This window comes from Aspergillus terreus, genomic scaffold (genome assembly GCF_000149615.1).
Source record: "Aspergillus terreus NIH2624 scaffold_3 genomic scaffold, whole genome shotgun sequence".
Lineage (NCBI taxonomy): Eukaryota > Fungi > Ascomycota > Eurotiomycetes > Eurotiales > Aspergillaceae > Aspergillus > Aspergillus terreus.
Window position 1 is genome coordinate 2,263,662 of NT_165926.1, and position 23,591 is coordinate 2,287,252.

The following is a 23,591-nucleotide window of genomic DNA, read 5'->3' on the forward strand; positions in this document are numbered from 1 at the left end:
ACGTCCCATATTCAGAACCCTTTCCTGCTGCGCAGTTATGTGCAAGAACTATACCAGTATGCATTCTCCGACAACGTGGCTGGTCAAAAGGAGGGTTCCAATGGGAGTTATTTATCGCAGCATCAGCTGTTTCGTACATTCATGATCCTAGCCATTGGGTCCATCCCACTATATCGGACGGGCAAACATCGACATCATCCATATGGGTATTTCCTTTCAGCCATGAAACATCTAGAGGTGGAATTTCTGTCGAAAGGCTTGGATTCAATCCAGGATCTTCTTCTGGTCAGCCGATTTGGCATATATCATCATATTGGTAGGACCCCTCCCTCCCCCCAAAGCCAGGTACCATAGCTAAAATCAAATGCTCTCAGGCACATCCATATGGGAACTAATTCAATTGAGTACTAGGATGTGCATTGAACTGGGTCTGCATAGATATCGCGCATTTACGGACACGAGTAGAAATCAACTTCTGGAGGAGCAATTGCGCAGACGGGTCTTCTGGCAATGCTACATGATGGACAGATACACCTCTGTGATGCTTGACCGTCCTCCTGCTATCCCGGACAGAGACATTGAAATTGGACTTCCCGCCAACGCTGACGACGAGGTACTCGACATCGCTAGCACATCAGGTGCGTTCCCCGATTTGGAATCTTTCCATCGAACGTGCGCTCCACAGGCCGATCCAGCCGATACTACAGAAATGTCGGTCTTCTTAATGTGCCTACGACTTCGTAAGATCACTTCAAAGATACATGCCAAGTTTCAGCAAAACAGCAGTACGGGTGCCGGACGCGAGACGTCACACATCGCTCTAGCAACCGCCAGCGGAACGATCTACGCGGATCTTGACCAGCTACTGCTGGAGCTAGAACATTGGCGACGCTTGGCTCCTGTCTTTCATAGCCCCAAGTGCTTATATGAAAGACAGGAATGGTACGATCTGCTTCTTATGCGGGAGAAGCTACTTCTCATACGTAAAGCGATTGACCTCGTGCCTAAGCGAAATAATGCACCGCCGCGAGACCTTCTCTGCATCTGTCTCGAGTATAGCGTTGGAACTATCAAGACCTTTTGCGCCCTGTTTGATAGGCAGCTGGTGACGTATACTCGCAGTTATTTCCAGACTCTTTTTACGGCGGGTTTGTCTGTGATGTTTTGCGTCTCCGTGGCAGCAGATCTTGATTGTCCGACCCTGGTACAGGCGACTGAAGCCGTGAGCCACGCCGAGAAGACGTTGAAACAGATGGTACAAGAGCTTCCGGATGCCATTCACTACGTCGCTCTGTACGAGGCATTGCGTGTAGACATTTTGCGCAAGCTGGGGAACTTCCAACGGCTCGACGCAGTCTCCGGTACCAACCAGGCCGAGCAACCCTATTCCCCTGGTGCTACATCTCAAACGAGAGAGATGCATTGCCGATATCTATCAGGTTCTGATATCCTTCGGCCAGCTCCCGGTATCCAAGAGACAGCTGCCGACCGTAACCATCAGTGGCCGGTGCTTACACACAATGAGGCAGAAAATCAGATGCTTTCCATGCAACCTCAGGAAGCTACGATGGAGAACCCATTGCTATCGTGGGACATCTTCGGCGATAACATCTTCTGGAGCATCGAGGCCGACATGTTGGGAGAATACGTGTATGGACATTCAGGCGCTGCCCCGTTCCTGTATGACGATGTATGAACAAAGTACTTAACCATCTAAGATACATGCGTTGAATGATCCGAATTTATTCCTTTTGCAGCCTCTCGCTAATGGCTGCATAATTCTGACTGATTTGCTTCAGTCCTGCCTGCAAGACAGATCCGTCCTGTCCACTCAATGACCACGTCGCACCCATACTGAACCACTTCTCCAAGATATCCAGTCTACCTCCAATTCCTCCAATACCAATGGGCTTTCCCGCTTTGATACCGGCATTGATAACCTTTGCAACCGCATCCTGGTACAACGGGCTATCGTACTTCCCCGGGACGCCGAGGTCCGCACACAGATCGTTCGAGCCCACCAGGACCCCATCGACACCCTCCACCGCAAAGATGTCCTCGGCCAGCTCAACCGCTGCCGGCGTCTCAATCATAGGAATAAGCATGGTGTGCAAATTCAGTACCTCGTTCTGCACTAGCGTCGGCACGTGCTGAAAGTTGAACGCCGCCTGGTTGTTCGTACACCCCCGGGAGCCTAGGGGAGCAAACTTGGCATACTTGACAATGTCTCTGACTTCCTGGACGGTTTCCACGTGTGGAACGACAACCGCAGAGGCTCCTGCGTCGAGAATGCGGCTGATGTGCCAGTGGGACTTGGATGGCGACCGGACGACGGGCGATACGCCGGCGTAGTTGCAGGCGAGAATGAGCTGAGACACCGTGCGCATGTCGAGGCCGGAGTGTTCCATGTCGATGAACACGGCGTGGATGCCGGCCATCTTGCACATCATGGGCATTTCATTGCCGGTGAAGAATTTGATGGACATGAGAGGGGTGATTTGGCCATTAAGGATTCTGGTTCGGAAGGGGTTTGAGATTGTGTAAGACTGTTCGATAGGGCCCATTTTGAGAGTGAGATGGGTTTCGGTAGGGATCAAAGAGATTGAATGCGCGGCGTGTAATTCAAGTTTGTTGGGAGATTCATGTAGATGAAACATACCACTTGGCTTTTATATACTGCTCGATTATTCTGCCCCTCCGGAATACAGTATCACTAAACTACTGGTGGCCGGAGAATACCCGATGGCGCTTCAGCTCTCCTCTCCGATCTTCGGAAATGTTCCTCTAGTGCGAGGGACGGCTTGGGCAGTCGTACCGTACACATTCTGGTGATTCTGACCATGCGTATCTTGCGGATAGTTGTCCTTTGTGAAATCAAAGAAGCCCGAAGAACAACGCACCGTTCCAGTTTGTGGGATGATACTCTGCCTGCCTGCTGCATGATCATGTCTATTCTCACCGTTATTCGGTCCACCTGACAAAAGCTATGTAGCTAGTGGAGACGCCTTTTAACTGAACCAGATGTAGCTCGTAAGAATAGGATAAGCAAACCACAAATTCCATCGACAGTCGAAGTGGGAAATTCAACTCAATCATGGATGTTAGCAGAAGACATTCAGTACCTACTGCGTCGAACCGGACCTTCAAATATCCGTGGTCTCTTTCTGACCCCTTGCGTTCGGTGAGGATTTAAAAGACTACTCGCTATCCCTTCCTCCAATGTTGCAATGACATGTTCTTCATCTATTCAAATGGGTGTCGAAAATACTATGCCGGATATTTGCCGCGAAGAGACCGACAATGGATCTCTCACGCCGGAAGAGGCAGTTATAGAAAAACATCTGCGACGAAGGATTGATATACTGATATTTCCGGTCGTCGCCCTCACATACTTTCTGAACTTGGCCGATCGGTGAGCGAAAACACCAGACAGGCGGTCCTCATATCCCTGTTGACTGTTGACAGAACAAACCTAGCATCTGCCCGACTACAGGGGCTTGAAAGTAGTTTAAAACTGGAGAACAACCAATTTCAGATCTGTGAGCCTTCATTCACCCTGCTAAAAAATGATTCTGACTAGGAGTTCGTGCCAACCAGGCGTTTTGATATTCTTCGTTGGTTTTCTCCTCGCACAGATCCCATTGAATCTCTTTCTTGCATCTATTCGCCGACCTTCTCTCTTCCTAGGCGGCTTCACTGTCCTCTGGGGCACCATCTCCGCCCTCACATCCCTGGTACAGAATTATGAGCAGATGGTTGCGTGTAGATTTCTACTCGGACTTGCCGGTAAGTATCCCTATTGGGCCTGGAATCCGTTGAGTTCTGTATACTGATACCTCGGTCCATATAGAAACGCCTTTCTACCCTGGAATGATATTCTACCTGTCCAAGTGGTATAAAATGGGCGAGCTGAACTTTCGTATAAGTATCCTGACTGGGGCGGGGTTCCTCAGCGGCGCTTTTGGAAGCCTCCTCGCAGCGGGGACGTTGCGGAACCTCGAGGGCGTTCGTGGACTGAGCTCGTGGTACATATTCCTAGACACCGGTTTCCAGTTTGCTTTAGCTAACCGCGTTGGGCCAGGAGATGGCTGTATATTATCGAGGGTTCGATAACAGGTATGGGTGTCCATCCACTCGGCCATGCTGACCCCATAGACAAATGCCCTAAAACTATATCACTGACGGGCTTATAGTGTTTATTGGGATCCTGCTATCTACAATCTTACCCGATTTTCCAGAAACTTGGACTGCCCTTTCTTCAGACGTGCGCCACGTTGCCATCAAGCGCCTGAGACGAGAGTCGAACTACACCGAGTCAAAGCCTCACGGGTGGAGAGATTATGTAGGAGCAATTGTGCTGGCTTTTCGAGACCCGCGGCTTTATGTGTTCGGCCTCGGCGGCATGGCCGCTTCAGTAGCGCTGGGAATCCAGAACTTCATGCCCACGTTGACAAGGACTTTGGGCTATAGCGACATCGTCTCACTATTGCTTGTGGCACCGCCTTATGTGTTTGTTTTCGTGTACATGCTCGGACACGGGGCGCTATGTGACCTAAGACAAGCGCGCTTCCTCTTTTGTATCTATCCCCTGCCGCTTTCTGCAGCCGGGTTCATCATGCTCATGACGCTGCGGTCATTTGCTGGCCGCTACGTGGGTCTGTTCCTGGCCATGCTCATATCCTCGGCAGGCTCCACTATGCTGACTTGGGCCACCGATACCATCTCCTATCCTGCATCAAAGAGGGCCGTGGTATTTGCTGCCATTAACATGGTGGGAAATACAGCAAGTATATGGACTCCAATGACATACCGGGATGAGGACTCCCCGCAGTATCAGCTAGCCTTGGGGATATGTACTGGGATGATTGCTGTTATGGCTCTGTGTGCAATGATTATTCGTTGGTTGGAGAAGAAAAAGGACGAAAGAGACCCTGATGTCGTTACCAGCGGTTCGCCTGTGACTGACTTGGGAGGGAAAGTTCCATGAGATGAGATCAATTCGGGGAGGAGTGCCTCTATAGTCCTCTTCTGCTGGATGCTTTATCTGGCTGGAAACAATGATCGTGCCATCTATAACATGCACCTAGGACATGGTATCCCTGCCTCTATGGTCTCCTTTGTATGGTCTTACTCTTTATAACTAGCATGAATTTCATTATTTCATCTTCGACATGAATACTACAAAGAGCTTTTTGACAATTGCCTTCAATAATGACAAAGAATATGTACAGAATTACATTGTGAGAGTACAACGGCAATGTCCGCTGAGACTTCTCGGCTTCTCTGTAGCAAAGGATATTAGTGTATGAAAATCGGATGATCCCTAGTAACATTAGCGGTGGGTTCATGGTAGTTCCAGGCATGATCCCAAGCTTCTTCATAAAGGTCACGATTACTTCTTGTATTCTTTATTGCTATCTTGGGAAGCATATCGAATTGGCCCGGGCAATTGAATATCGATGCGATCTAAATGTTACACCTCTCGCGGCTGAGCATAGATAGATATTTAAAGGGGGTCTAGGTGCTGCTTTGTGAACATAGGATTGTGATTTCACCTGGCAAATGGTAAGCGCCGTCTTCATTGTGCGAAAGGGCACAGTAGGAAGTTCATATCTAGTCCAGGACCAGTATTATCCGGATAACTAGGTAGATTCCTAACACCATGCCTGCATGTAGACCAGGCTCTTTTACATACTGTGGTTCTTTGCCGCTTTAGCGTGTGGGATATACCCTGAATATACCACAATTTCTTTGTATCACAATGCACCATAACTCATTGTCACTACCAGGGTGTGCTTGTCACTACAGCTTCTTGCATTCACGCAACGGCCTGCTCGTTTTCGTAAACTCCCTTTCAAAGTCGTACTCGACTGGCAACTTCCGTAGATAGAAGACTATATAAATGAGTATTTGTAGAGATCTCTCAATACCATAGCTATTGGTGTATAAACTACATCTTCCAGCAAGAGACTTTACAATCGCCAGCGCATTGCTGATAATTCGAACAGATAGCAGAGCCCGAGTTTCGACAAAAGACCCCACACCATGGAGCTCAATATGGGCTTCCTCTTCATTCTGCTTTCCGTTTTTAGATATCTCCGTCTCGTGGTCCACATCTTCTCCTTCTGGTTTCTCTACAAGCCTGCCCTGATTCCTCGTCAGCCTACATACTCTCGCAGAGACTGTTCTATTATCCTCCCCACAGTTGATCCGAGCAACCCAGACTTCGAGGAATGTCTTCTGTCATGTCTTCGAAACGGACCAGGGGAAATTATTATTGTCACTGTTGGTGAGAAGCTTACAACTTTGACAAAGACGCTGGTCTCCCCAATCCAGGCTCTATTTCCTGATACTGTCATTACTGTTGAAACAAGCAAGGTTGCTAACAAACGTTTGCAAGTTGCCCATGGCCTCCAGTTCGTCAAGACCAAGATCACCGTCCTCCTCGACGACCACGTCTTTTGGCCATCCAATAAGTTCCTACCGACAATCCTTGCTCCCTTCGAAGACCCCAAGGTTGGTGTAGTTGGTACTAATAAGCGCGTCCGCCGCACCGACAAGGGCTTCAACATCAGATCGTTCTGGAACATGCTTGGCGCTTTGTATTTGGAACGACACAACTTCGAGATTCGTGCAACGAATGCAATTGATGGCGGCGTCTTTGTCATCTCTGGTCGCACGTCAGCTTATCGATCGGCAATCATCCAAGATCCTTCTTTCATCAAGGACTTTACTAACGAGAAGTTTTTTTTCGGAAAGTTTGGCCCCCTCAATGCTGACGATGATAACTTCCTTACGCGCTGGGCAGTGCGGCACGGATGGGACATCAAGATCCAGTACTGCCCAGATGCATTGATTGAGACGACTCTAGGCACTTACCCCAAGTTCCTGTCTCAGTGCTTGCGCTGGGTGCGTACTACTTGGCGGAGCAACTCCGCCAGCCTGTTTACAGACCGTACGGTTTGGTGCAGACAGCCTTGGTGCGTGTATGCGGTGTACTTGACTTCGTTTGTCAACTTTGCGCTGTTCTACGATGGTGCGCTCATCTACACTCTGATGCACAGTTCGTGGGCGAGCCAGATGTGGCTTACTTGCTTGGCTGCGTGGATCTTCTTTACTAAACTGATCAAGCTTATCCCATACTTCCTCCGCGAGCCTCAGGATTTGGTCATGTTGCCGGGTTATTTCGCGTTCGCCTACTTCCACAGCCTCATCAAGCTCTACGCGGGTTTGACTTTCTGGGTTACCGCGTGGGGAGGCAGAGACCTAGACGCTGTCGGTCAGAAGTAGTCAATGATTACCTTGGTTGGTGGATTAGTCGCTTTTATAACATTCCAAAGGTGAAGTCCGCCTCAACATCTCCCAGACTTGGCCTGATATGCTTCATATCTCGTTAGGTGACTACGAGACCGCCTTGTCCCCTTATCTAAGGCTAGTGTTTCTATTCTTTTCATTGTAGATTGGGTTTCGGATTCATAGACATCGGGAAATTTGCTTTTATTAGAGAGTTGAGTTATCTGGCGTTAGCATAAAGCAGAACAGGACCTGGAGCAATGGTCATACAAAGAAAAAAAATGTTACACTGTTCATCCATTTCATGAACTAATGCGATTTGCAAGGCTATGTATCCTCCAGTATCCGATGAAATTGACAATATATGTCATCGGCTTATGCCAGCACTGTACTGATGAAGATGATACGCCGAAAGATTCAAACAGGGCGTTATCTGCGGAGAAGATTGCGGCGTGACGCTACACCTTTAAATTCCATTACTGTGGCTATGGTACAAGAGGGGGCCAAGAATGCATTGCTGACGCACACTAATTTTAGTATCCCGTGGTGTGCTTTGGATACCTGGTTAGCATGGAACTATGGGATCAAGGTTGCTAGCCTTATAATGTACGTATAGTTTCTGGGATACGTTAGGATGCTTCCTGCTTCATAGAATAATTTCCCTGTATGTTTTTGAAGCTACAACTCGGTGTTAGTGATCACAACTACAAATAAGTGATGTGTTACTACTCACGGAGGTCGACGTTGTGAATGCTGGTCTATACTACTTAGTTGACATGCAAAGCACCACCCCCACCACCCCCCTGTATCTCGCCTCACCAGAGGAGACCACGTCATATGAACGACATAAGGAAGGAATTCTGGCATAGCTTGCCCTCTGTCAGCATGGGAATTCTCTGGAGACGAGGTGGCTGGATGAATTCAGAGGATCATCCCTTGTTTCGGACCGGACGATATAGAAAGCAAATTTATGCATCAGCAATGTCTCAGACATGATACAATGCTCTCATAAATCAGGACTGCCAGCACACCTCAGGTTTTCTACCTGGTTCTAGGCATGATCCGTTTCATGTAGAACCATTCTCCGTCAGCATTCCTGCCAGCCATCCATCTTGACGTGGACTTTGCCTCAGCCGAATATGCAGCGTTATCAGCAAACGGCAGGGTCTACCCTTGCATCAAGGTACCATAAATTTCGACACACTGGAAACTTCACCTATCTTCATTATCCTGCAGTTGTAGCCAGCATTTATAGGCGACGGTCGAAAGTGTCTCTTTCAGCCCCCTCTGCGGAGGCGAAATATACACCCCGCCTGATCTTCTGGGGGCAGGCGCTGGAATGTACAACATGCCCCTTACCTCCCAGGAATGCTACCTATATCGGTCCAATGTACCCCGCGGCTAGGACTGGTGGCAAAGGCGGCTGGCTATCAATCCATCCCACCTGTCATTGTCATGCGGGCAAGGTTTGTCGGAGAAATGACTGCAGCAGGCTGGGTGAGACGCAATGCATCTACTGACATGCTTCGACATGTCCAGTTGCTTTATCTGCAGCTTGCCCCACGGGCTCCCCTCCTTTTCTCCATGCAATCCTATTCACCTAGCTCTGGTCATCTTATCTAGTAAAGAGCCACAGAACCAACCACCTCACCATCTATACTCCTATGATTACCATCTCCCGTATAAGCACGGAGTCGTTGTCGACTTCTCGACTCCCTCTGATCGAAATGGAGACAGCCATCCCAGACATCAGACGTCCCGCGGGTCGGAGTGACTCCGGAGACTCACAGACGTCTACCTTGAGAAATACCACACACCCTACTCGTGGATTCCGACGGCCCTTCCGGCGTTTCTTCCGACAAGATGGAAGCAATGGAATGGCTCGCAGTGATTTCATGAATCTTGCCGCTGGCAAGTCGTCGAGCAGCCTTGCTGGTAAGTCTTGGCAACAAGTATCTTATGTATACACCAGCTGATCATCGGTCAAGGCCTGAAATTGAAGTCTGTCATGTCTCTCAACCATATCCGCCGAAGATCGGCTGCCGATAGGATCATACAACAATCTTATGAAGAAGAACCTGCGTGGTGGGAGGATGGCATGGATGAGGCTGTTGATCGGTTACCTCTGCTTGGTGCTACCTCGCGTTCGACGATGATATGATCAACAGACGGCAACTCGCGGCTTGAGCTGGACTCTGCTGAGTATGATGTATTGGCTTCTCCTTGTGTAGCGGTGGCGCATGGTGTTCTGTTTATGTCAGGTTCTGATTTTGTCTTGAGTTGATGGTCTTTGCGTTAGGGAGACTGAATCGATATTCCTTTCCATGAGGTTATTTGCAGAGAAAGGTGTCTACGTATTTGCTGTTTCTACACGGTGTGCACTTAAGCTGTCACATATATATTCCACTGTTGTACAGTCAATTGCATGATCAATGGTATCTAAGAGACCAGCCTTGTTTCACAATATAATCATATAGATATCCGAGGGATACTGCAACAATTTGCATCATTCACGAGCGTAACGTGCTCAGTCTGGCAAGGCGATGCATCCTATACGGCCAAGGTAGACGATAGTGGCGGATAAGAGAAAGAAGAAAAAAAGCGGATTCACCGAATTCACCCCACAATCCGCATTCACTCACCGACCTACCACCGCAATCTTAAAAGTACTCACTGTTCCACTGACTGTGAATCCATGAAGACATAGATAGACATAGACATCTGGCATCGAACCCATCCATTCCAGACAATATGCCTGATAAGGACGCCGGAACGCCCCGCGTTTTTCTCTACCGACATGGTACGCATCACCACCCGGACCCACATATTTCATCATCTCGCTACAGGCCTAACAGCGCCCAGGAGAGACGGAATGGTCACAGAGCGGCCGGTACACCGGCATCAGCGAGCTCGAGCTGACAGAGCACGGCACCAAACAGGTCCTTGCGTCTGGCAAGATCCTGGTGGGAGCCGGAAGACTTATTGACCCCGAAAAACTTGCACATGTCTATATTAGTCCCCGCCGGCGGGCGGCGCATACCTTTGAGCTGGCTTTCAATGACGCCGACAAGCAGCAGCTCAAGGATGCGCAGAAGGTGTCTGAGACGGACCGTCTCGCCGAGTGGGATTATGGCCAGTATGAAGGTCTGTTGACCAAGGAGATCCGCGCGTTGAGGGCGGAACATGGTCTGGATAAGACCCGGCCGTGGGATATCTGGAGAGATGGTTGCGAGGATGGAGAGTAAGTTGCATATACACATGATTTTTCTTACACGAGCGGAATTGACTGTGCTCGTAGGTCCCCGGAACAAGTTGCTGCTCGCATCGACAGTCTTATAGCCGAAATTCGTGCTATCCATGCAGGCAATATGCACGGAGAGAATCCAAGTGATGTACTGCTTGTTGCCCATGGGCATACGCTGCGCGCGTTCACCAAGCGCTGGCTTGGCTATCCGATGGACTTTCCGCTGTCCATGATGCTGGAGCCTGGGGCTGTTGGTGTTCTGAGGTAAGACCGGTTGAAATTGGTACATTCGACTATACTGACTCCGTTTCAGCTACCAGCACCATAGCATCGACGAGCCTGCTTTTCTGGTTGGATACGGATTTCCGCTGCAAGAGTAATGGTCGATTACCCGAGTTCCAATACATCTTACCTGGTTTCTAGACGACATAAAATATTAGATTTCTCTATTGCTCTTGCAGAACGCGTCCTTTACTTCTCATAAATCCATCCTCCCAGCAACAAATACGTGGGGAGCGCCGACAAGCCGCTGATAATAGCCAAAGCCCATGCCATGGTCTTCCATCCAGCGTACTCCCGAATAAACCCAGCAAATAGAGGACCAACTATGCTCCCAAGAGCATAACTGCCCGTACATAGTCCGTACGCCTGCGCCACGGCACCACGTCGGCCAAAGAGGCCGGGTGCATCCTCTTCCTTCTCTTTAACCGCTCGATCAACCTCCAGCACCGCCGGAATCTGAACAAAGGACGAGATGAATCCCACTAGCGATAGCAGAACACAGAGCAAGATTTTATGTTCAATCGTGTTGTGCTCCACAAAGCGCAAAGAAACCAGCACTGGCACCGAGGCTACAAGGCTTGCGGATGACATGTAGCGCATGGATCTGGGCCATCTGTCACACATAATCCCCGTAACCGGGTCGAAAAAGAGAGGCAACGTCAAGGTGAGGAAGACCAGGCCGGAGCCCATTTGGGACCAGTGGAACATGTCATGGACGTATATAGGGAGGACTGCGTCGAAGGTGGTGGACAGAATAGCTGTCAGGCAATAGTTCCACATGCAAATAAGGATGCGTGGGCTGATTATGAGAGATAGTGTAGCTGGGAGACGGGCATCCCGGCGACCTTGGTTTATATCCGACAGGTCGGCATTCATGTTGACACTGCAGCATTTGCCAGAGTGCTCACCGTCGGGCCTAACCATCTCGTAGCAGTCCTGCGTGGGTAGGCCGGCCTTCACCTCACGGTCTGTTTCTTCATCTCGTCCAGCATGTCGCGTCTCAATCATAATGGCGCATAAGGTAGCGTCCACTCCTATAAGCGCGAACGCGATGATAAACACACTGTAGTACCCAGCTTTGTCATATAGAATCCCACCCAGTAACGGCCCCGTAGGCATACCAGCAGCCAGGCCAAAGGAAAGATATCCCAGATAGCGACCGAGACACGCGCTGCCCACGGTATCTACCAGCAATACGACTCCAATTGTATTGACAAATGCGGTACCTGCTCCTTGGAGCATCCTCCCTATCAACCACAGGGCCACCTTGTTCCCAACACAAAGCAGCGCAGTGCCGGTAGCAGAGAGTGCCAGCCCGCACAATAATGGCCGTCGGCGAGAGGATGTCTTATCGGCCAAGTACCCCACGATCGCTGTAGGAGTCAGTGGTGGTATTTAGTGAGAATGGGGCGATCATGCGTACGACACATGACGGATGTTGTTGCCGCTTGGACGGCAACTATGGTTGAGTTCCATACTTGTACTATACCCATATTAGAGTGTTGTTCTGGTTAAAGTGGCCATTGCGTACGTACCATCTTCGGGACGAAGTCCAACCCTGTCGCTCAAGGCTGTAGGTGTTACTGGGATGAACTAGATAGCTGGTCATCGGCTGTAATAGCACTCCAGGTGAGGTGCCATACCAGTCCATATAGAAATGAGTCCTAGGAATCGACTGAGTTCATTGTAGAAGGAACTAGGACGACGAAGATATTACCGTAAAGGTTGCAAATGTGACAACTGATGTGATGAACAGGCTTGGACATCTTTGAGATGCAAGTATACTCTTCCATCGCATGACCTGTGAGCTCGGGAGCGACCTTTCCAGATGACTGGGTCAGTCTTCCTCACGTAGATGGCGTTGGTTTCGAAGCAGTTTCGAATAATGAAATGAAACCCACCCAACAGCGCGGGAGAGACTAGAATCAGCCCAACTTTCAAAGGGAACTCCGTCTGATCTCGCATTCCAGAGACTGTCCCTTGCGTCGAAAGCCGGCCTTGAGTTGGGATGCATACCAGGGCATCAACCATCATGCTGCAACATCAGTTGCTGCAAATACAGAGCACGTTTGATAGGTATATTCCTAATGAACGGGAGACCCGCTCCACAGACGCCATAGTCGTAGGTGTTGGGCGTTGGTATCGAGTATATTTCAACGAAGCATGAATCATGGTTAAGAAAATAATGACTCCTCCGATCTTTTCGGCCCTGGTAGGAATAAAACCAGCCCAATGCCCCGCCCATGCCCTCATGGAATCCACTTTTGCTCCTCAGGTCCCAATCTAGCATTCTTCTTCTGATAAACCCACCATAGATAAAGCGATAGCACCAACCCTAGACACTGGCTGGCGCAATTCACCCCATGACCAAGTTGGTATCGCGGCACTTGCTGATCCTTGTATATCCACACACCGATGATCTGTCCTGGGCCAGAGAATGCAACGTTCAATCCACTTGCCAGCGATGCGGCGGTCGTGTTACGGACGTTATCCGATACCCAGGCACAGAGGGAGGGTAGAGATCCAAAAACACCGCATGCTGACAGCACAAGCATTGCGTAGCGGAGTTTGGGGGATGGTGTAGGGACGCATGCTGGATGACATCGTTAGCCTTGGTAATTCATTATAGAAGGTATCGGACTCACCGGGAATAAGGAAGGTGATCATTCCTAGCAGGAAAAAAACTGCTGCCACAAGACCGCGGCAATTATACTTGTCCGACATGTATGCTGCTGCTAGTGTCACCACGTACGCACAAGCATAAGGAGGGATAACAAAAAGCTGGGCTTCTAACCCGGTGTAACCGATTCCAGCCACAATCGAGGGAGAAAATAGGGACAGTGATGATACTCCGATTCCAGCGCAGAGATATATGATGTAGTGCATCCACAAACGCGGTTCCTGGAGTGTGGCCTTCGCATCATTCCAGTTGAGCTTATCGTCTCTTTGAAAGAGGATTGTCTGTTAGAATTGGGTAAGACATATCGATGATATTTACTCACCCTCGGGGGATGTTGGCACTAAACGAGCCCTGTAAAATCCGCTTTTCTTCCGCGCTGAGCCATTTCGCTTTTTCTGGATAGCTGGGGAGGAAGAGCACTATGGCGACAGACAGAAGCAGACACGGCAGGCCTTCGATTATGAACAACCAGCGCCAGGCTTGTAGTCCTCCCACATTGTTCATATGTCCTACCCCGTAGGCAATGGCGCCTAGGCTGGATGTTACCAATACCGTGACCAATTGGGTAAATGGTACTAACCGCCAAAAGCACCTGCCAGTGTAGCACTGCAAAGGAAGATGGCAATCCGGATCGCTCGTTCGCGTGGCCCATACCAAAAGCTTAGATAAAATATCATCCCCGGGAATACGCCAGCTTCACACGTGCCAAGAAAGAATCGAAGGGCCATGAGTGTTTGGATGTTATGTGCGCCTCCGATGGCTGCACATAGAGACCCGAACAAAGCAGTCAGAATTGCAAGCCATCTGTAAAATCATGAGACATCTCCATTGTAAGAGTAGCTGAACTGTGGAAATGGGCTAACGGACTCACACTGGTGGTGACAAAATCTTCAGCGCCATATTACTCGGTGCTTCAAAGATAGAGTATGCGACGAGGAAGAGCATCAAGGCTACTCGGTATTGGGAATCCGTCATCTGTATTGAGTCTATTAGATCGTCGGACGTGTCTTTGTTGAGGACCTTTGCGTTGCCTGTCGCCACTTAGTGATGATAGTGAATGTCTTGTCGGTATGCTGACCAATGTTTGACCTATCGAGGTAGCAGAGGAGATAGATCACAGCAACAAAGGGTAGGATCCGCCGATCAATCTTCCTATATATTCTATAGAGGGTCAGTTGTAACTTCTGCCGCCATGCCATGAAGGGCATCTACCGTGCGACTGCAGCATTGTCGGGAGGGTCACCAGGGACCTTAGCCTCTTCCATATGAGTACAGTCTTCGGTCGACTTTTCCATAGCCACAGATCCCGACGTTGGGACACTTGATTTCTGTCGTAGCGGTTGGATTGGAAGTCCTGAAGGTCGGGGCAATCCTACATGAGGGGTAAGGGCAGCAAACAAGGGATGGCGATCCCATTTATGCATGCTGGGTTGTACAGGACGAGGATTTCTGGCCTGTTCCCCGCAATGCTCTTTACTGTTGCTTTTCCGGGGCCCCGAATTACTTCTTGAGATGGAGAATATCGAGTCATGAGTGTATTTCATGGTAGATATGGGAGAATAGGTTGGATCTGGGATGTATGCGGTGTTGCCGATTGCTATGTTAGAAGGCGCCTAGATTATGAGGAACTCGATTATCCAGCCATCTACCGGAGAGAAAGTTCCAAGATAGGTTTTTCGATTAGCGCAGTTACATGCCCGGTCAACATCATTAGGTGCCTCTGAAATGCGTGGAGTGAGTCAACGTTGACCCAAGCATCAACTACTCTGGGAAGTATGGCATGTCTTTTCTTCTTATGAACCGCATTGAAAACAAAATCAAGTCTATAAATTCAATAACAAGCTGTAATATATAAATTTACACCCATTCTTCTCCATAGACACATTAATCTAAACCCCATTGCGCATATCCAAGTAAGCCATAGATGAATATTCTATCCCATCATCCCTGGTCAAGCCGCCACTTGAACCTGCTCAAATTCTTTGCTGAAAACATAATCTGTGTATCCCTTCGGCACCTGCGAGTACAGCGTCGCAGGATCCAACTGGTCAAAGGGAATCCCCGCCTTCACTCGAAATGGCAAGTCAGGGTTTGCAATATAAGGTCGGCCAAAGGCAACAGCCACGTCGTGTCCAGCGTATTCCTCATCGATAGCCTTCTTCGCAGACTCAGGAGTGAAGTTATTGGCCACGATCACTGGGCTTGCATCGCCATATGCCTCAAGAAGCCATTGCAAACTATCCCCGCTAGACTTGGCATCGGACTCGCACGCGTGCAGGTACGCCAGCTTGTACTTTGCTAGTTTCTTGACAAGGTCGGTAAACTGGGGCACAGGATCAGCCATCCGCATGCCCTGGTAGGTATTCCACGGACTGAGCCGGATGGCAGTCCGGTCGTTTCCAACAGCCTCGACAACAGCTTTGACGACCTCCTCCGCGAGCCTGGAACGGTTCTCAATGCTTCCACCCCATCGATCGGTCCGCTGGTTGCTTACGTCCTGGAGGAACTGGTCGATGAGATACCCGTTGGCGCCGTGGATCTCCACCCCGTCAAACCCAGCCTTGACGGCGTTCTTTGCTGCGGTGGCGAAGTCGGCAATGGCAGCTTGGATCTCGGCTTCCGTCGCGGGTCTGGGATAGTGCGTTTCGTCGCTGAATACACTCTTCATCGGGACGTCGCTGGCGGAGAGCAGGTCAAACCCGTGTTGCTGCTGGTAGCCAGGGTTGGCGGCTCGCCCGAGGGCCCACAGTTGCATGTAGATGTAGGACCCGTTGTCGTGGACGGCCTGGGTGACGTCTTTCCAGGCGGCTATCTGGGCGTCGTTGTAGATGCCCGGGACATTGGCGTATCCGCCGAACTGTGGGCTGATCACCGTTGCTTCTGTGATGAGGAGCGATCCGGGCACGGCGGCCCGTTGCCTGTAGTATTCTTTCACGGAGGCAAGAGGGACGTGATTTGTGTCGGCGCGCATCCGGGTCATTGGGGCCATGGCGATGCGCTGGCTGAGCTCCATACGCCCGACCTTTAGTGTTTCAAACAAGCGAGACATGGTCGTAGACGATGTTGTCTGTGGAGGGTTGGACGATTTCTTGGTATGTAGACACTGTTCAAGGGGGAAGGTGATTTATATACTGGGCCCTCTGTGGAGCTCAATGGCAATTATTTCTATATCTAAGCGATTACAACACCGGTCTCCGACCATTTTTCCATCTATTCCTGTCCGTGTTGGTCAGCATTTCGGACAAAGATCCTTCACGGTCCGAGCATAATTGGGGCATTAGTGGTTTTCTCGGGGGTTATGTATCGGCATTAGTAATATATCCGGTGTGCATTTGTCAGATATTCAGGAAGATGCTTCTGTGCACCTATTGCGAAGATGACTACTTTGTATAGACTTGTTGGTGCTAAGAAGAGACTAGTATTCTGCATGCATTGGCGAAGTCCTGACCCGATTGGGTGAAGCCCTGCAAGATGCATTCCAGCTATTTCTCCGCACTGTTACACATAACTACCCCGGGACATCATTCAAATCCACTGCCCTGACCATGAGTGCACAGCCACCCCCAAACGCCCTCATTAAGCGAATAGGCCTGAGAGAAGTATACGAAGATAGTGGCCGCCACTTCCAGCGCAGAATCGGCACCGAGCAGTGGACCGAGTTCCATCCCCAGCTCGCTGACATCCCATCGGCCGCAGCAGAGGATCCTCTCTACATCTCCCTTGTCCGCGAGAAGCAGGGAGAAGGCGAACCAAACCACTGGTCCATTTTTGTCCACCGCGAAAACCAGGATGGGTGGTTGTATCAGGTGACGGGCGATGCGGAATGCATGCAGTACGCGCATTCTCCCGAGCCAGTCAACATTGTGAATTCGGAAGCGTTTCTCGATATCTATAATCTGGCGACTGTTGGTGAGGAGGAGGTTATCACGCTTCGGGAGATTGTGGACAGTGAACCGCCTCCCAGAGCGGAGAGTCGCGCCTTGGTGACGGAGAACTGTCAGGGATGGGCGGTGCGGGTGATCTCGAGACTAGCTGAGAGGGGGGTTGTGCAGGAGAAGAAGTTGGAGATGGCGAGGTCGATGCTGGAACCTGTCTGATTTTCTCTAATGAGTAGTACGGTGGAGGTATTGAACACTATTTGATGCTTTGTCTCATCATCTCATGGCTTATCTTCTACTCGCCACTATGAATGTTGATACCTTGGCCGCTACAATCTTTCTTTTACAGTAGTGGGATAGAGGGATTCAGCGATACGGTATCAATCTAAGCCATCGTTGTTCATTAGTTGGATTATTTCCTATAATGTTTTACCCAGCGCTGTACTCACATAAGGGCACTGGTAAAGCGTAGGCAATGAAAGATACATCCTGTGCAATAAACATCATCCTCTACTCTCAGTTAATCAGCCCATCCAATATGATACTCAAGTCCCCCATTATCCCAACGGCAAAATCCTCTTCTTCGAGCTCCCACGGTACGCAACCAGCAGCTCCCAATCCAGCCCTAATCAGCCGATATCCACCAGCACGCGACTGCTCCACCAACTCTTCATTCGGCCATCTCAGAATCCCCGGTGTGTTCAATCCCACCCCCAGCTCAAGAATGACAGCTGTTGGCCGAGATGGCGATTCGACTTGCTGCGATACTTCATCGACAAAGCGCATCCATTCTCTTTCCTGCGCTCTGAAGGGCGAAGGGTTGAAGTAGTCTCCTCCGCGGACGCACAAGGTCAATTCGCCGCCGCAATACTTGCATCGTGGGACCTTGGATTCGTCTTGGAGGACCTGTGTCTTCTCATCAATGAACGGGAGCGCTGCGTCCACGAATGGACCGGACGGAAACACCGCATCCGGTCGACATTTGGCGTAGCACTGCAGGAACCGATATTGACCCTGTGGCGTGGAGATACGTTCGGATGGGAATCCATTATTGACGAACTGGCCATCCACGTTTGAGGTGCGCACAAAGTATTTGGAGGCGTGGAACCGGTTGGCGAGTGTACGTAGAGTTTTGTACAGTTTCGATGTTGGCCATTTCCGCACCATGTCCAAGTGAAGAAAGTAGTATCCCCATTTCTGTCTTGGGCTTTCCCATCCCGTGAATCCAAAAACATCGTATAGGCGGCTGAGTCCGAGGTTCCTAAATGCTGGGAAATGCTTCTGGAATAATTCCTGGGATGTGTAATCGAGGCCAATAGCAGCGGAAAGTCCTGCGCCAGCGGTGATGATAAGGAAGTCGGCTTCTTCGAGCCAGCTTCGAGCTTTCAGTATAGTTGGCGAGGCGATGGGGACAGGGCGTTGGAGGTTTGGTGTTGGTTGCCGAGCATTTCTCCCGCCACCTTCTTGTAGAATCATGAGTTCGTTGTCATAGAGCTCGTAGTCCCTTTGTAGAAAGGTGTCGAATATGATATCTGTCAATGTAGTTAAAGGATGATCGTATATCCATTGGGCGACAGTTTGAACGGCAATTCTTGCAGCCTCGGCTGGCGGATATGCGAACAATCCTGTTGAGATGCAACAGAATACTAGCACTTTTCTTCCGTCTGGGAGAGCGGGGAGAGAATTGGCGGTCTCAAGACACGATATGTAGCACTTTGATAATTGCTCCCTATGCACCAATGCCGGCATTTGCCCGTGGCCCAGCTGGGGACCGACGGTATGCAAGACATATTGTGCGGAGAGGTTGAACCCTGGTGTCACCTTGGCAGCTCCCACTGGCTCTGGATGACCTTGTTCTAACATCAGGGCATGACATGCATCGCGCAGGCGAGGTCCCGCTGCCGAATGGATGACATTGTCGATACAGCGGTGTTCTGGACGGAAGCATCCAAGTAAGCCGGAATTTGCTGCATTGACAATGGCTGTCACATCTGTCAGGGTGGTAATGTCGCCTTTCCATAGTGAAAGCCTGATCGTCTTTGGATTGTCTTCCCCTGAAACTGGATGTTCAAACACGAGGCGCGGAGATATAGATGCAGAAGGAGTTGTGACGTTATGGCTATTATGATACTTGATCACAGAGTCGATATGTTCCAAGACATCTGTAGGTATCGGGGTGGTCGGAGGTCGCTGACAGAGTAGTTGACGCATCACTTCTAGTTGTCCCCATGTGTCTAGTTGGAGAACCCAGTCAGGATGAGCATGGTGATGACACCTAAGATGTGATTTGGGATATTGAGCCTCCTGGGCGAGATACTGTATTGCCTGGGCCAGACAATAAGACATTTGTTTAGCCATGTTAGCTGGCGAGATTGTGAATGACAGATATATAACTCGGGTTCACTGTGCGGAAAGACCTTGACTGTGAAAATGATTCATGAAGGAGGGTTAACTAGAGACCTGACAATATAGAAAGATATTTTATCATCGGAGGGGTTTATATCTATAAAACTGCTGGCCACCTTCATCCAAGTACAAACAGTGCCGCCAATCACAGCTCAGTACGTGCATGCAAACATCATCCACAGCGGTTTGAGCTGTTTGATCTGTTTGTTCAACGGCATCACTGCCATTTCTGGCTAGACCATCCAGAGACAAGTGTTTGTTCAGTTTGTCGTGTTTGATGCCCCAATCTCTCCAACTCGACAAAGTCTCTGAACACCAGCTCATGCTTTGCCATTTGATCCTTAGAGCATTGACTGGAGCATGCTAGGCCCAGCAGACTGTCATGTTCCACTTTAGACAGACTCCGCAGTCGAAGCCTCCTTCTCCTCTTCCAATAACATACGAAGATACCCCCTAGCCGAGGATACCACCATCAAGAACAACACTAAAGTGCCCTGCACAACATAGCTGAACTTGAGGCAGCAACCCGTACGGCAAAAGCCGTCAGGAAAGGTGAGAACGAGAACTAGAATGACCCATGCTCTCCATAAGGTCAGCCTGAGGAAAACGAAACGTTCTTAAACATCCCGGGAAAGCGCCAGGGCCGATGGGCGCCCACAATGCCGGTTTAATGCTTACATGACGAAATATTTGCAGATAGTGCGATCAGCGAAGGTATCAATAGCGAAGCACCAGGAGCGCAGGCGCGAGGATGATTGCGGCGAGTGGGGGACGCCGTTGGCCTCGGGAGGCGGTACAGAGACCGTGGACACGATGGGATCCTTTTTCTCCATCTTGCGAAGCAGGCAGTAGAGATAGTCGTCCCTACTCAGAATCAAGATTGTTGAAGAACCATTAAAGGGTAGGGGCAGCGTGCCAGATGAAATACCAACGCTGGAATGGAGCATGACCTCTCACTAATGAGCACTAACAGCCCTAGGATGGGTCGTAAACCCAATGTGGTAACATGTCTCACTACGGACAGAGGCGAGCACCTAGCAACGAATTGATTGCTGTTACAGCCACTATGCTAATTTAGTGATGCAACGTCCCTACCACATGTCCAGAGGCTGTTAGAGACAAAGACCCCACCGTGACTGAGGTACTGGATATGCGTCTCTGGGAGGATCTAGTTGCATAAGGGCAGCTGAATCGCATAACATAACGTAGTATCACTTGAAAAAGGATCCATTCTACCAACCCAGCATTGCTCTTAGGCAATCACAAGCGAATTCGGAGGGCTGGCCACACCTCCGGTACTATTCAGGGATGCTATAGTCAGGAATAACACCCATCTCTGCTGCGCTTCCAGCTCTTTGGACACCTCTTCCAAGTCCCACATTTCGCCGATAGGTATTCCCAACGCGAGAGAAGATGGGCTTGTAGTACTGTGGAGTTAGCACTGAGGGAGAATAGCATAGGCACACACGGACTTTTTCCGGCTGCGGAGGTGGTTTGAACACGAGGGCTTGTTATAGTGTAGATGGGGGATTATATTTATAGTTCATTCACATGGAGTCTCAGGAACAGCAATCTTTGGTGGTATACAATCTCCAGTAGACTGTACAAAGATCTACAACACTCTTACCCGTATCGATTAGGTCAGGCAACATAGAGTTAGTGAGCGGCCGTCTATCTGCCTCGAGATCCACCGTCCAGTCTAATCGGGGCTGTGCGATCGCATTCATAAATCTTAGCCCATCACTAGAATTCATTCTACATGTAAACATGCGACAGTGAAGCATGGCACGCACCAGCCAGACTGCCCGGAAACGCACAGGGCCTCCTCGCCCTCGCAATACAACCCACGACTTCACCGACCACTCCAACAAGACATACACAGTCGTTGATCCCTTCCAGCGACGTTGTCCGAACCCCCATGTGATCACCAAGCTCAGCATTCACCTCTACTCTCTTGGACCGCTGCAACCAAGCCCGGAAGCCATTGGGCAGGAGCTGCTGAAATCAAACGACATCATTGACTGGGCCAATGCCCGCAACTGGTGGCCCCGCGTGGACGTGTACTCTCCGCTAGACAGCATCGAGGCATGCATTGAGCATCACCGGCGCGAGAAGACGTTTCGCAAGAATGCCAAGGAGGAGATGCATCGTGCTGCGGCTGCTACGACCGCAGATGAGGAAGACGCGGTGGGGGCAGTGCGTAAGCTGCGCGGAAAGGAACCGCTGCCTCATATTGTTCCTACATGGTGTCGTCGTCGGACGGCCTATGTTCTCTATCGTACCACGCCGGCGATTTATCGAAGTTTTATTCTGGTAGTCCCGGCTGACTGCACGACGTGGGAGGATATTCAGCAGAAGGGGCTGTGGATGGTCAGGTTTGACCAGGATGTACCTGGGGAGCTGACAGTGCAGATGGATGATGATGATGATGCGAGTGCGCAGGAATCGTTGATCGACGACGACCACGGTTGGGTGCACGTCGATAGGTGTACTAACTTGGGGCCGCCGCATCGTGTTGAACGTGTGTCGGTCAACAGTCTGGACGTCGAGGATCCGCCCATGAACCCCTTATACAATGAATGGGTGTCACTGGTCTCGCAGCTGTATGATTGCACGTATCGTCCTTGCTGCTGTGATGGCTGTGACGAGGGTGAGCCACATGAAAATTGCGAGGTTGAGATGTAAGTGTCTTTTTAGGGATAATGTTTTATCAGCTGACTGTTTTAGGTCGGAGCACTTTTTCAACGAGGATGGAGATTGTGTGGAATGTCGCAGAGCCGTTGAACAGTCACAGTAGGAGAATATTAGCAATAATAATGGTGACAAGATGAGCGCCTAGCTGTATATTACTATGGACTGCCCGGTCTCTTTGTCTCTGTTCGAGTATACTTCCAGCTCTTTGTTCAGACCTGATATCACCACTTAGAGTACCTCTGGTATAAGATCTTAATGGCCTTTTCATCTCTCAGCCTCATTGCGTGGCCAACCGGAGTATGGCCTTTCTTATCACCTTTGGCGATGTCTGTCCCAGCATCGACGAGTATAGTTATCCCATCAATATTACCTGCGAGCACAGCCCAACTCAACGGACTCCGTCCCTGAACATCAAGCAAGTCAGGGTCTGCTCCTCTTTCCAGCAGGCACTGGATAGTACGTCCTTCCTTGACCTCGGCAGCGTACGAAAGTGCACTTCGGCCTGTGATGTCGACATGGTCAACGTCTGCCCCATGAAGAGCATCGACAACCTCTGCATGCCCTGTCTTGGCCGCCACAATCAGCGGCGTTTGTAGGATGTTGCTGGTCAGATCTACTGGCACGCCGTGCTCAATCAACATCTTCACAATACCAGTGTGTCCATGGGATGCAGCAATGGCGATGTTTGGCCGGCCGTAGTATTGGGAGTACGGATTGGCCCCGTGGGCGAGCAGCATTCTGGCCAGCTGCTCAAACCCCATTTCACAGGCAATAGTCAGCGGCGTCCGCTTGGAAGGAATGTGCTTGGCCTCAATGTCTGCGCCGCGCTTCAGAAGCTCCTCGGCTACCTCGACGCGGTTCTCCTGGCAAGCGACTATCAATGGCGTTTCGCTGAGTGAATTAATAACGTCAATATCCGGCACCCTGTCATAGAAGATGTCCATAATTACAAGATTGGCTGAACACAGCCCCATGATATGGGGCGTCCTCTGAGCTGAGTCTACAGCCATCGGGTCCAGACCTCCCTGCAGCAGGAGGGAGACAACGCGGCCATTGTCTCCATCCACGGCATAATGCAGCGCCGTCCGATCCGACGTATCACGCGCATGGATAT

General features: G+C 50.1%; 10 protein-coding genes across 10 annotated transcripts in view; 6 read left to right on the forward strand and 4 right to left on the reverse strand.

Moving 5' to 3' along the window:
• Positions 1 to 520: 520 nt before the first annotated feature.
• ATEG_02700 (fungal specific transcription factor domain-containing protein) lies at positions 521 to 2,534 on the forward strand (the record flags this gene model as incomplete). Its single annotated transcript, XM_001211878.1, has 3 exons — positions 521 to 1,690; positions 1,881 to 2,106; positions 2,308 to 2,534. The coding sequence occupies 3 exons, from the start codon at positions 521 to 523 to the stop codon at positions 2,532 to 2,534; spliced, it is 1,623 nt and encodes a 540-aa protein (XP_001211878.1).
• A 1,032-nt stretch (positions 2,535 to 3,566) lies between these two features.
• Positions 3,567 to 4,987, forward strand: ATEG_02701 (uncharacterized protein; the record flags this gene model as incomplete). The annotated part of the gene is made up of 4 exons (XM_001211879.1): positions 3,567 to 3,786; positions 3,851 to 4,025; positions 4,082 to 4,116; positions 4,194 to 4,987. The coding sequence occupies 4 exons, from the start codon at positions 3,567 to 3,569 to the stop codon at positions 4,985 to 4,987; spliced, it is 1,224 nt and encodes a 407-aa protein (XP_001211879.1).
• Positions 4,988 to 6,045: 1,058 nt separating this feature from the next.
• On the forward strand, positions 6,046 to 7,290 carry ATEG_02702 (glycosyltransferase family 2 protein; the record flags this gene model as incomplete). Its single annotated transcript, XM_001211880.1, has 1 exon — positions 6,046 to 7,290. The coding sequence occupies one exon, from the start codon at positions 6,046 to 6,048 to the stop codon at positions 7,288 to 7,290; it is 1,245 nt and encodes a 414-aa protein (XP_001211880.1).
• A 2,754-nt stretch (positions 7,291 to 10,044) lies between these two features.
• ATEG_02703 (histidine phosphatase family protein) lies at positions 10,045 to 10,917 on the forward strand (the record flags this gene model as incomplete). Its single annotated transcript, XM_001211881.1, has 4 exons — positions 10,045 to 10,093; positions 10,156 to 10,534; positions 10,592 to 10,801; positions 10,851 to 10,917. 4 exons carry the CDS (start codon positions 10,045 to 10,047, stop codon positions 10,915 to 10,917), a joined length of 705 nt encoding a protein of 234 aa, XP_001211881.1.
• A 3,571-nt stretch (positions 10,918 to 14,488) lies between these two features.
• Positions 14,489 to 14,923, reverse strand: ATEG_02704 (uncharacterized protein; the record flags this gene model as incomplete). Its single annotated transcript, XM_001211882.1, has 2 exons — positions 14,489 to 14,651; positions 14,712 to 14,923. 2 exons carry the CDS (start codon positions 14,921 to 14,923, stop codon positions 14,489 to 14,491), a joined length of 375 nt encoding a protein of 124 aa, XP_001211882.1.
• Positions 14,924 to 15,450: 527 nt separating this feature from the next.
• ATEG_02705 (alkene reductase) lies at positions 15,451 to 16,548 on the reverse strand (the record flags this gene model as incomplete). Its single annotated transcript, XM_001211883.1, has 1 exon — positions 15,451 to 16,548. One exon carries the CDS (start codon positions 16,546 to 16,548, stop codon positions 15,451 to 15,453), a length of 1,098 nt encoding a protein of 365 aa, XP_001211883.1.
• Positions 16,549 to 16,850: 302 nt separating this feature from the next.
• Positions 16,851 to 17,596, forward strand: ATEG_02706 (uncharacterized protein; the record flags this gene model as incomplete). Its single annotated transcript, XM_001211884.1, has 2 exons — positions 16,851 to 16,886; positions 16,919 to 17,596. The coding sequence occupies 2 exons, from the start codon at positions 16,851 to 16,853 to the stop codon at positions 17,594 to 17,596; spliced, it is 714 nt and encodes a 237-aa protein (XP_001211884.1).
• Positions 17,597 to 17,893: 297 nt separating this feature from the next.
• Positions 17,894 to 19,735, reverse strand: ATEG_02707 (uncharacterized protein; the record flags this gene model as incomplete). Its single annotated transcript, XM_001211885.1, has 1 exon — positions 17,894 to 19,735. The coding sequence occupies one exon, from the start codon at positions 19,733 to 19,735 to the stop codon at positions 17,894 to 17,896; it is 1,842 nt and encodes a 613-aa protein (XP_001211885.1).
• A 1,830-nt stretch (positions 19,736 to 21,565) lies between these two features.
• Positions 21,566 to 22,580, forward strand: ATEG_02708 (uncharacterized protein; the record flags this gene model as incomplete). Its single annotated transcript, XM_001211886.1, has 2 exons — positions 21,566 to 22,464; positions 22,511 to 22,580. 2 exons carry the CDS (start codon positions 21,566 to 21,568, stop codon positions 22,578 to 22,580), a joined length of 969 nt encoding a protein of 322 aa, XP_001211886.1.
• Positions 22,581 to 22,698: 118 nt separating this feature from the next.
• ATEG_02709 (uncharacterized protein) overlaps positions 22,699 to 23,591 on the reverse strand; it is a gene marked incomplete at both ends in the record, with an annotated part of 2,661 nt that continues 1,768 nt past the window's right edge. The window contains one exon of the mRNA XM_001211887.1: positions 22,699 to 23,401. Within this exon, the coding sequence (XP_001211887.1) occupies positions 22,699 to 23,401 (703 nt within the window). The remainder of the gene's footprint in view (positions 23,402 to 23,591) is intronic.